This window comes from Brachyhypopomus gauderio, chromosome 4 (assembly GCF_052324685.1).
Source record: "Brachyhypopomus gauderio isolate BG-103 chromosome 4, BGAUD_0.2, whole genome shotgun sequence".
Classification (NCBI taxonomy): domain Eukaryota; kingdom Metazoa; phylum Chordata; class Actinopteri; order Gymnotiformes; family Hypopomidae; genus Brachyhypopomus; species Brachyhypopomus gauderio.
The window spans coordinates 9,753,044-9,765,983 of NC_135214.1; the positions used below are offsets into that span (position 1 = coordinate 9,753,044).

Here is a 12,940-nt window from a genome sequence, read left to right on the forward strand (position 1 = left end):
TAATGAAAAATCCTTGGCAACCAAATCCAAAACGTAATCCACAATCAGAGTCAAGGTTAATACAGGTCAGCGTGCAAAACTTGTAATGAACCAGTAAAAGTACCAAGAGGCAAATCCTGAAGAGAATAGTGAAACAGAAACCAGGTTGAACCATGAAACAGAATTACAGAGAGAAACGCTCTGTATGCTTACCACACCAGTGATTCTGCAATACTTCACAATGATACAATGGTATGGTAAAAGATTGTACATAAAGTGGAAACAGGTGTGTGTCTAATAATGAGGGGTGGAGGTACGAGGTAGATTTCGCAAGGGGGTCTGGGTATTGTGGTCCTCTTGGTCATGCTGCATGACATTTATTTTCTGGACGGAGTTCTCAATTTTGGGAGTACTACTGACATCATCCGAATTAGAGGATATACACAACTGAGTAACGACTGCAGAGCAATGGAAGCTAATACTATGAATGATTTACCTAGCGGTAGCATATATAAGGAGAGTAATATGGGGCCCAATACAGATCCTTGTGGGACACCATATTTTACCTTTGTGCATTCTGAGCATTCATTATTTACAAGTACAAATTAGTAACGATCTGTCAGGTAGGATTTGAACCAGGAGAGCCCTTGACCTCTTATGCCAATGATTGTCTCCAGTCTATCCAGTAGAATGTTGTGATCAATGGTGTCAAAAGCAGCAATAAGGTCTAACAGTATAAGAAAAGATACATGTCCTTTATCAGTAGACATTAAGAGATCACTCAAGGCCTGCAAGCCAAATGTGTCCCGCCGCGTTATTTTACGTGGCCTGCAAGAGCTTTTACAATTGTACAAAAAAAAAAAAGAAGTCAAATACGTGCAGTGACCAAAAACTACATTTCCCACAATTATGTTACCCGCAAAGTGATGGCACTTCGACACTGCAGTGTTTCCACATCTATGTGATTTTCCAAATAAGTGAAATCATGGACGTAATTTTGTAATAAAAAGTGGGGGGGACATGGATCTTCGCTATTTAAATATTTGGTTTTAACCGTAAAAACTGGGGGGACTTTTGAAAAAGTGGGGGGGACAAATTATCATACCGTGTGCACCTCCAATCAGAAGGTTAGGTAGATATATGTGACTTATAGCCCGGTGCGGCTTATACAACATTATACAACATAGCACCCTGTGATCTTAGTTGACGTGGGGGTTCATAGTAGGAAATAAGTTCCTGGAGGTATTCAGGAGCAAGCCCGTGTAGTGCTTTATATGCTAATAATAGAATTTTAAAATCAATACGAAATTTAACTGGGAGCCAATGCAGGGCTGATAGGACTGGTCTAATATGCTGAAATTTTCTAGTTCTGGTCAGAACTCTAGCTGCGGCATTTTGAACTATTTGAAGTTTATTTAGATTCCTATTTGAACATCCTGACAGTAGTGAATTGCAGTAGTCTAGTCTAGAGCTAACAAAGGCGTGCACCAATTTTTCTGCATCATCCTGTGATAATGCATTTCTTAATTTGGCAATGTTGCGGAGATGTAGAAAAGCTATCCTAGCAGTATTATCTATATATTTATCAAATGATAGGTCGGAGTCGAGTATGACGCCTAGGTTTTTGGCTACTGTACCAGGTGTAATGGGATAGTCTGCAAGATTAAGCATTAAATTTGGAATTTTCTGTCTTGCGGCCTTAGGGCCCACAAGGAGAACTTAAGAATTTAGTTGGAGTAAGTTTAGAGACATCCAGCATTTAATATCTCTTACACAGGCCTCAATTTTTCCTAAACTGAGTTTGTCATCGGGTTTGGCTGATATGTAAAGTTGAGTGTCATCCGCATAGCAGTGAAAATTGACACCATGTTTGTTTATAACTGTGCCCAATGGTAGCATATATAATGTAAATAATAGTGGTCCTAAGATGGAGCCTTGCGGGACCCCATATTTAACCATTGTACGTTTGGATGAAATATTATTGAGCTCTACAAACTGATAGCGATTTGTTAAGTAAGACTGAAACCATGAAAAGGCTGTGCCTGAGACTCCAACCCAGCGTTCTAACCTTTCTAGCAAGATCCTATGATCAATTGTGTCGAAAGCTACCATGGTGATAATACAGGGTGACTACCAAGTGTACTGTAAAGTAAGTGATTTCCATGATTTTATCACGAGTACGCTAACATGATACAGAATGAAAACAAGCTGATTTGTACTCTGCATTCTTTCATGTATATTTTTCCTATGCTGTATATAGGCGCAGATCCCATTTAACACAACCTAGTATCTGTCTAAATACATTTAAAGAGCTTTACTAATTGAGTCCTGTTCAACCGAATGAGATACTGTATAACATAGCTGTTAACCTACAGTGTCCCTTTGTTTTGTCTGTTTTATTAAATTGAGATGTATTGTATGATTTAGCTTACCCATAATGAAATCACTTACTTTTTTGCATTGTATCAATGAAGACTATTAACTTTATTTTAGCAACAATTTCCCATTGACACCATTTCGGTGGTAATGGAAGATGAAATAAGTCTGACTGAAGAGATACGACAGCGCAGCAGAATGAGAGGAGCACTAAACTGGGCTCCACCTCGATTCCAAATAATATTCACTGTGCAGCCAACACAAAGGTAAGCATGAAAGTCCCCAGGCTCATTAAGACACTCAGACTGCTATAAAAGACATTGAGGCCTTGTGACGGGCGGGGTGTGTGAACTAAAAGGAAGCGATCACGCCAAGTCTCAGGGAAATAGGATGGTTTAATATGAAAAGTGCGCAAACCAAAACCCGTGAACTGATCCGAATTAAGGATATAATAACCAGCGGTCAACTGGTACAAAGACAAGACATATATAGACGAACAAATGACCCTCAGGTGAGACGGATCGCAGGCTCCGCCCACCTGAGGGACGAACACAACACCACACCCACAGGACAAGCTGCTGCTGTAGACGCGGGCGACCAGTAGGGGGCCGCCGTACCGTGACAGGCCTTGAGTGAATACCTGTCTTCAGCACTAAACAATAATGATTAATAATAAAGCATGAACAATAAAGCATGAGGCTGAATGCTATATTTAAATATGATTATTTTGCACACTCTCAATTCTACATTGCACATTCTACATTTTTTTTTCTTCTTTTCTTTTTCTTCTTCTTTCTTTTCCTGCCTCTTTGTCTTTTCCCTTTTCTCTCCCCCTCTTTTCTTGGTCCACCTAACCCCAATAATTATCACTTTGCATATTGTTATCACTATATATTGTTATCACTATACTATATATTATACAGAATTGTTATAATTGTCATTTAAATCTGTACATAAAAACAAAGTTGTCCTCCAAAGATGGGGGGGTGGAGGTGGGCCAAAAAAATAAAAAATAAAAATTCTACATTGCACACCCATGTATTTGATGTTAAATTAACTATTCAAAACATACTTGTTCTGCCCCAGTTGTACGTGACATGCCAACTCGACAGACAGCTAACATAGGTTATAGCTAATCCCAACCTTTTCTTCACTAATTGATAAAGGTGCAGCGCTCCGACTGATGGTTTAGTTTTATTACAGACATTTTTTGTCTCACAACTTCCAAGACCACCGTGAACACTGAAATGAAATACAACATACGTCAACGAACCCATCATGTTCCGGTCTATGGATTATTTAACTGTTTAAATTATTACATAAAATGTTGTCCAACCTAATTTACACACACATGCAGACACAAGAATATTGCACTCAAATTATCATACCGTGTGCACCTCCAACCAGAAGGTTAGGCATTGGTAGAAGTCCATTTCTTCATACTTTACAGTTCTTTGTCCTTTATACGCCGCTTGCACACCGAATAACTATTAACAAAACTCACATCCCTTTACCCAAGTGCATCACGTGACCAACTGATGACCTCACTGTTGACATGGTCAAGTGATGTTATTAATTACACAATTCTCCAAAGTATACACATAATAATCAATAAATATACAAATATGAATGAAATATGAAATGGATATTAAAAGAAAATGAATAAATTCACACAAACAAAATGCTTATATTACTGCATTCGCTACATAGGTAGACTTGAAAAAGGTAGGAACCAAAGGTATTTAGTCTTTAATGTTTTACTTGTAAATCCAAGTACCAATTTGTGAAACTGAAACTAATCTACATAATGAGAGCTTAAACATATTAACAGTGCTGGCATATAATCTGTATTCATAGAACTGAAAATCTAAACATAAATTTGACAGCCAAGATGATAACATGCTAGCTAAATAGACTGTTGCAAAAGTTAACGCCATATAAACAAACATCTTCACATTTCATTTGGCGCCACTCGAGTGGCTGCCTGTTACAACAGCTCTCGCTCATTGTGAGCAGTGTTGCCAACTTAGCGACTTTTCAGACCCTCTAGCGACTTTTTGTAGTAAAAAGCGACTAGCGACAAATCTAGCAACTTTTTGTGGTGTTATTGGAGACTTGGAGACTCTGAACAAACACGCTCTTTAGTTGCTGTCCTCTGGGCCATGAGCCCCACAACACTCAGTGCAGTCTCACACTCAGAGCAGACCCTCACCGCTCCACATCCACACTGAAAATAAACTGCGCATGCTCAAAGCTGCCGCCGACGGGGGATGTAAATATAAATGCTTTAGTCTTCAGTAAGACACGAAAAGAAATCACTGCATTTAACTCACACAGTCTCAGTCATTCTTCACCTCATTCACCACGTAGCCGGTCACTCGACTCGTCCACAGTGCATCTCTGTGAAAGCTAAACATCTAGCTTAAACATTTAGCTAACTCCACAGTATGTGTGTCTCTGTGAAAGCTTAACATCTAGCTAACTTGCTCATCATGTCTCACTCTAAACTCTATTCTCAAAAATACAGGAAGGAGTGGGAATCAAATCCTGAATTTAAAGGCTGGCTGAAGCAATGTATTGGAGATAATACACAGGCATACTGCCTATATTGTAAGGTTGATTTCTATGCCAACTAGTTCCTGCTAACGGCTACTCATATACTAACATTTAACAACACAGCAAAAAAACTATTTATGTAATTTACGTAAAAATTATTTATACAAAGCATTAAAGTCATGTAGTTTTTTTGAGAAGTGACTGCCTATTTCAAAGACAACAGATGTTCATTTGTAGTTCTAACATATTTAGGTGATTTTTACTCATTTTCTTCTCTCCCAACGTTATTCCTTTAAAGCTTCAAAAACATGTATTATGCAAATTAGGTGATGACGTCATTTAGTGACTTCTAGCAACTTTTAGGACAACCAATAGCGACTTTCCTTACTGGGGAGTTGGCAACAGTGATTGTGAGCGTTTTTCTCTTACTTTTCGCTCCTTTTAAATAGCAGTTTACGCACTTTTTTACTTTGTCCGCACACCGTGGCAATAAATTAGTGAAGTTTGCACTTTTATTTCTTTGTTATTTCTCGCGTATTATACACGCGACCGGGGATCCAGTGCACAGCATGCAGGAGCCCATTGTTTACACTCGGGAGCAGCTTCTGGTGCTACGTGACTCAGCGGGCGCCCCAGGGGAATGAGCTGAGATCCCCGCGAGCTGAGGAGAAGATGCTGGGGGAATCGTGCGGGGGCTCTGCGCCAGGCGAGAAGGAGACGATACAAACCAGTTCTCCCTTCCGTTACCATGGGCAACGTACGATCTCTCTCTAATAAGATGGACGAGTTAACGGCACTGACCTGACACGAGAGGGAATTCTGCGAATGTAGCGTCATGGTGTTTACGGAGACGTGGCTAACGGCGCTAACTCCGGACTCTCTCGTCTCTCTGGAAGGCTTTCACCTCATCCGGGCAGATAGGACAGAGAAGAGTGGTAAGAAGAAAGGAGGAGGACTGGCAGTGTTTGTGAATAGTAGATGGTGTAACGCGGGGCACCTCAGTGTTAAGGAGCAGATCTGTTGTAAGGACATTGAACTGTTAGCAGTTAGCATGAGACCCTACTATCTACCGCGGGAGTTCTCACACGCTATCGCGATAGCTGCGTATGTTCACCCGTCTGCTAACACCAACACTGACTGTGATGTTCTGCACTCAGCTGTGAGCAGGATTCAGACCCAGCACCCCCAAGCCCTCCTGATTTCTGGAGATTTGAACAACTGTTCTCCATCATCGACCCTGTCTACATTCACCCAGTGCATTACCTGCAAAACCAGAGACAATAAGATACTGGATCTGTTTTATGCCAACACAAAAAGAGCATATAACTCATCACCCCTCCCTCCCCTGGGAAGATCTGATCATAACCTGGTTCATCTTCTCCCTGTGTACAAACCTCTTGTACACAGAGAACCAGCCGTCACCCGCATAGTGAAGAAATGGACTGTGGGAGGAACTGTGTGATCCACATGGGGAGGATATTGATGGTCTCACACTGCATAACAGACTATGTGAACTTCTGTGTGGAGAACAATGTACCCACCAAGACTGTTCTGTGTTTCTCCAACAACAAACCCTGGATTAACCCTGATATAAAGGTTCTCCTGAAGGAGAAAAAGAGAGCTTTTAGATCAGGTGACAAAGAGAAGATGAAGGGTGTGCAAAGGGAACTGAGGAGAAAGATCAGAGAGGGGAAGGCCAGCTACAGGAGGAAGATGGAGGTCCAGCTGCAAGAGAATAATGTCAGAGGAGTCTGGAATAGCCTTAAAACTATTTCTGGCCACAAGAAGCCTGACTCCCAGGCTGGAGGGGACCAGAAGTGGGTGAATGAACTCAACCTGTTCTTTAATAGGTTTGATCAGTCACCTGCCCCTCCACTTCACAGACACCACTGCTGGGATCTCCCTGTCTGGCACCATCAGCATACTGCCCTACACCCTCTTTTATACCCAACCCCCTCCCTTTCAACTCACAGCCTCCACCAAATGGCTCTCCTGCTGACACACACTCCAGCAGCCAGCCCCCTCACCAAACGGCTCTCCTGCTGGCACACAATCCAGCAGTCAGCCCCCCCCCCCCCCCCCCCCCCCCCCACTTCAGTCTGGCATTTACCACATCCCAGGTGAGAGGTGAGCTCAGGAAGATCAAGATCAGGAAGGCTGTTGGCCTAGATGGAATCAGCTCAGGGCTTCTCAAGTCCTGTGCCGACCAGTTGTGTGGTGTGGCCAGACATATCTTTAATCTCAGACATACCTTTAATCTCAGGCCCCGACTTGCATCCCAGTAGCAGCCCCCTTTTCATCCAAAGCCACCGGGTGGCCTTCTCAGCGGCTTCGCTTGCGGATTTGATGGCCCTCTTCTTTGCTGCTCCTATGATGCCCAAGCGACTCAAGACCTTGCACAGAGACCTTCCGGCAAATCCCCTGCAGCCTACCTCTATGGGCTTGTAGAAGGTCTTCCAGCCTCCCTCCCTGCACTCCTCTACCAGTTCCTGATACTTAGCCCTCTTCCTCTCGTTGGCCTCCTCAATATGTTCTTCCCAGGGCACTGTTAACTCCAGTATGATCAGCTGTTTTGAACACTGAGAGGTCATGATCATATCTGGGCGGAGGTTTGTTGTTGCGATGTGCTGAGGGAACTTCAGCTGCTTCTCCAGGTCGACTTGCAGCTGCCAATCAGGTGCTGTGTGGAGTAGGCCAGTTTTCTTCTGTTGCTTCTGTTGTGTTTTGAGTTGTTCTCCATCTTTGACAAAAGATAATGCTGTCTTGGGATCATGTTTTTCCCTGGTGCTAATGGCTGAGGCTACATTCTCAGCGACTGCCTTGAGTACCTGGTCATGGCGCCAGCGGTAGCGACCATCTGCCAGAGCCTTTTTTTTTTAAATAGTCTTTCTGTTTTAACAAATGAGTCTACTGTCCATTGTGATGAGTTAAAATTGATAAATTTAAAAAGTGATAATAAAATCCATCCATGTAAGCAGTTTTGAGTTTTTAATTGTTCGTATTCAACAGAACAAAAGTACACCAATACCCATGGCGGTTACCAAGGGATGTCACTTACATACACTTTGAAAGAAGCTTCAATTTGTGGACCACATTTTAATGTAGTGATAAAAAAATACTCAAAGCTTCATTTTGACATTACTCATCAACTATGATGCACCAATCAGGGTGGGTCACTGTGAATGCAAAGTATTCAAGTCATTAATATTTTTACAGGCGCAGTGATGTAATTGCCTCTCAGCACTACCTTTGTGCTGGCTGTGGGACAGAAATTGAACGACGTAAGTCCTTGATGGTTTTTAACTTCACCTCATGTGCTCAAAAAATTATCATTATGACGACTTGGCTCATTTTTTATTAAAAAAGGAATTATTTGCTCTTGTGTCTCATCCACTGTCTCTCATTCTGACGCTTGCAGGCTACATCAAGAGATTACGTTACTGCGACTACCTAGGCAGGTACTTTTGCAACAGTTGTCATGGTGGTGGGGAGTCAATGATTCCGGGGCGGGTTCTGAGTCGCTGGGACTTCAGCCGCTACCCAGTGTGCATCTTCTCTAAGCAATTATTGGACACTATATGGGAGCAGCCGCTGTTCAAGCTCACCAGCATGGCCAAAGAATTGTACGGTCAGGCCAAGGAGCTGCAAAAATTCAGGGTATGTTTTCCCATGTGGTTCTATGCTAGTATGTTCAGGGTTGGCAGGGAATAGCTCAGACTTAAAAGTACTTAAGTAAAATTTATTTAAATAGTAATTTTCACAGACATTAGTCACAAAGTCCCTTATATAATCTTTTTTTTTCAGTTTTTCTCAGTCAATTTGGTACATTTTGTCACATCATGGTTTACATTAGCATCACAATAAGTGCATTTCTCAAAACTGTTAGTGCCAACAGCAAAACTCAATGAAATACATGCAAAAGCACATACTTCACTCAGAATAATTTGTCTTTGCCTCAAAAGCAAATATTTTGGTCAATCAATTCATCAGTGCCATCAGAATATCTAGTCTGTGTGCCATTACCTTTGAACAAGGCAGTCAAAATACTTAGTCATGTTGTCAGTGCAGACTGTAAATTATATTCTGATGGAAATTAGCTAAGCTTTTGATTTAAAGAATGCTGCTGTATATCAAATTAAACAATGCATGTTACACACAAAACACAAACTTAAACAGAACACAACGTTACACATGACTGTATGTGGGTGACTGATAGCAAGAAATTGGACTGGAATCTAATTTGTACAGCAGTATTGTTTGACTGTATTGTTCGCAATGTAATTTGTTGACAAAAACAAGTCTGATTGAAATTCAGAAAAGACAACTAACTGTTGAAACAACCTGAGCACATACAGCCTCCTCTTGTTGAGGTGTGAAAATGGGACTTGCAACCCCTATAAGCTAGTCTTGATATAAGAATGCAAAAAAGCAAAACATAAAATTGAATAACATTTCACAATTTATGCCAGTGTGCAGCATTACGGCAGAGAGCACATTTCTGAATTACATACATGTTTTCTATATGAAATGTTTGAACAATTGAAGTTGTTTGAACAGTTGTTCTTCCAATACTTGGCTGCACCCAGTGACTAGCTTCAGCCATTGTGAAATCATGATTTAAAGTTTTTCTCAGTCGATTCGGTTCATTTTTCAGATCAGAATTGAAAGTCTCAAAACAGTTCATTCAGTCTCCACATCTCCTTGTCACTTGTGCACATCATAATTGAATTTCTCCTTGTATTTAACATTTTCCAAATGTTTTTGTACATATTGCAAATGGACATGGGCAGTTGTCTGTTGTTTTTTACATTATGTGTTGCTTATGTCATGGTTATCAAAATGTGTTGTATGGATTGGCTGTTGAATTGTCTTACTCTCCCAAACATTTAGTCTTTAGGTCATCGCCTAGGTATGCAAAAGTGCTGAACATGTCATAATCTCTACGGCATCATTTTACATTTATTTAGTTAATTTTTTTGTTACATTTTGGTAATTTATCCTAATTTGATTAAATTGTTTGCAAGTGAACATTCAGTTACAGTAAGAAAGGGAATTGGTGAAGGCTTAGATTAACCAATGGTCTCAACCACAGGTCAGAGGTGCGTCTCATGAACCTTTACTGTAATTGGCAAACATTTATAGACGCTAAACACGGCAGTATCACAAAGTCTCATAATGGAAAGACATGGCCATGTATAGGGTGAACAGTCAATAGGAGAAGTAGTGTGTGGTGTAGAGGGGTAAGACTGTGTGGTGTAGAGGAGTAAGACTATATGGTGTAGATGGGTAAGACTGTGTGGTGTAAGGCTGAGGGGACAAAACAGTGAAATACAGTAAGGGCAACAATTGTGGACCATGTTTTACATGTAAGTAATGGTCTCACAATGGCTGAAGCTGGTTTCTGGGTGCAGCCGAATATTGGAAGATCAACTGTGTCTTCAATCGTTCAAACATTTCATAATGAAAACATGTATGTAATTCAGAAATGTGCTCTCTGCTGTAATACTGCACATTGACATACATTCTGACATGTTATTCTTTTTTTGCATTTTTGCATTCTTATACCATATAGGATATAAAGACTAGCTCATAGTGGTAGCAGAGGTTCAATTTTCACACAGCAAGAGGAGGCTGTATGTGCTCAGGTTGTTTTGAATGTGTAGAATAAGTTTCTAATTTTGCAGTTTTTCCAGTCAGTTGTCTGTCTTTTCTGAATTTCAGTCAGTGTTTTTGTCAACAAATTGCAGCGCGAACAATACCGTCAAACAATATTGCTGTACAAATTTGATTCCAGTCCAATTTCTTGCTATCAGTCTCCCACATACAGTCATGTGTAACTGTGTTCCGTGTAAGTGTGTATGTGTGTACCATGTATTTGATATACCATAGAATGTGCAGTGTTCTTGAAATCAAAAGCTTAGCTAGTTTCCATCAGAATATACATTCTACAATGACTGTGACTTATAGTTGCACTGACAACATGACTAAGTATTTTGACTGCCTTGTCCATAGGCAATGGCACACAGACTAGATATTCTGATGGCACTGACGACTGACCTAAATATTTGATTTTGGGGCAAAAACAAAGAATTTTGAGTGAAGTATCTGCATTTGCAGGTATTTCATTGAGTTTTGCTGTTTGCACTAACTGTTTTGAGAAATGCACTAGTTGTGATGCCAATGTAAAGCATGATGTGAGAAATGAACCAAACCGACTGGGAAAAACTGTAAATGTAAAACATGGTCCACTATTACCCTTATTTCACCTGGGACAAACCTCTTCTTCTGTTTTGTGCCTTCAGCCTTACAGCACACAGTCTTACCCCTCTTCTTGGCTGTTCACCCTGTACACAACCTCGTCTTTCCATTATGAGACTTTGTGATACTGCAGTGTTTAGTGTCTGTGTTTGTCTGTGTTGGACAAAGGTCCAATTGTCACTACCTGATTTGAACCAGAAACCTGGATTTGGACTACGCATGCATATAATTGAACGCAATTTCCAATACGGCACGATTATAGCTGCCAATTTTACACTTGTGTGAGACATGTTGGTTATCCCAGCCCACTGGGATTTTTGTTAAAACAATTAGACTTCATGCTTAGCCAAAGTGCCACAGATACATTATATTGCCAAAAGTATTTGCTCACCTTCCTTAAATTACATATGAGCTTAAGTGACATCCCATTCCTAATCCATTGGGTTCAATATGACATTGGTCCACCCTTTGCAGCTAGAACAGCTTCAGCTTTTCTGGGAAGGCTGTCCACAAGGTTTTTGACCATTCTTCCAAAAGCGCATTTGTGAGATCACATACTGATGTTGGACAAGAAGGCCTGGCTCTCAGTCTCCGCTCTAATTCATCCCAAAGGTGTTCTATCAGGTTGAGGCCAGTCAAGTTCATTCACAACAGACTCTGCCATCCATGTCTTTACAGACATTGCTTTGTGGACTGGTGCACAGTCATGTTAGAAGAGGAAGGGGCCAGCTCCAAACCACGCCACGTCTCCCATGAGTCAAACACATATCCAGCTGACAACATTCCGTCCAGACATGTGGGTCCTCCTGCCCCATGACTCCTCGTGGAAAAAATAGTATCAGTTTTGTTGAGAGACCACTTAATCAATTCCATTTTTTTAATTCGAAGAGCAGTGTCAGGGTTCTGAGACGAGACAGAGAAGCTAAGCGAAAACCGTGGAGTGCAGGAGCAACACATAGAGTGACCGCCTCTCATGAAAGCCTGAAGAGAAGTGAGGCCAAGCCCAGAGAACTCCAGAGAATGCGTGTCCACTGCTCTAGAGTCCAGTGGCTCTTGAGTGACATGCTTTAAACCAGGGGTGCCCATTACGTCGATTGCAATTGACTGGTCGATCGTGGATGAATGACAGGCTATTGTCCATCTGCACTGACATACATAGTAGCCAATCTGATATCTAGGGTTTGCCACACGCAACCGCCCCCGTCAATGATCGACACACGCCGCTAAAAAATAAATAGGTAGATCTTTCCGACTTGGTCATCTTATAAGTAGCTCGCAAGCTGAAAACTTGTGGGCACCCCTGCTTTAAACCATTGCAGTCGACGCTTTGCATTGCACTTGGTGATGTATAGCTTGGATGTAGCTTCTCGACCATGGAAAACCATTCCATGAAGTTCTCTGTGCACTGTTCTTGTGCTAATCTGAAGGCCACATGAAGTTGGGATGTCTGTCGTGATTGATTCTGCAGAAAGTTGGTGACCTCTTCACACTATGAGCTCCTGGGAGTGTCCCATTCTTTCAAAAATGTTTATAAAAACATTTTTTGCATGCCTTGGTGCTTAATTTTATATAGCTGTGGTCATGGAAGAGATTGGAACACCTGATTCCGATCATTTGGATGGGTGAGCGAATACTTTTGGCAATATAGTATAATAATGTTTATTACCCAAAGCCAAATAAATGTTTGTGTCAACAGTGATTGTGGAATTAAAAATCATTCATTTATTTTTTCATTCATTAATTAAATTAAAAAAACTTCATTGTGAATCTG

The 12,940-nt window shown here is 41.1% G+C and overlaps 1 protein-coding gene across 1 annotated transcript in view; it reads left to right on the forward strand.

The window, feature by feature from the left end:
* The window catches only part of rubcnl (rubicon like autophagy enhancer), a 29,106-nt gene that overhangs the window by 12,068 nt on the left and 4,098 nt on the right, over window positions 1-12,940 (forward strand). Inside the window, exons 7-9 of the mRNA XM_077002055.1 lie at window positions 2,473-2,621; window positions 8,128-8,192; window positions 8,330-8,568. Coding sequence (XP_076858170.1) covers window positions 2,473-2,621; window positions 8,128-8,192; window positions 8,330-8,568 — 453 coding nt within the window. The remainder of the gene's footprint in view (window positions 1-2,472; window positions 2,622-8,127; window positions 8,193-8,329; window positions 8,569-12,940) is intronic.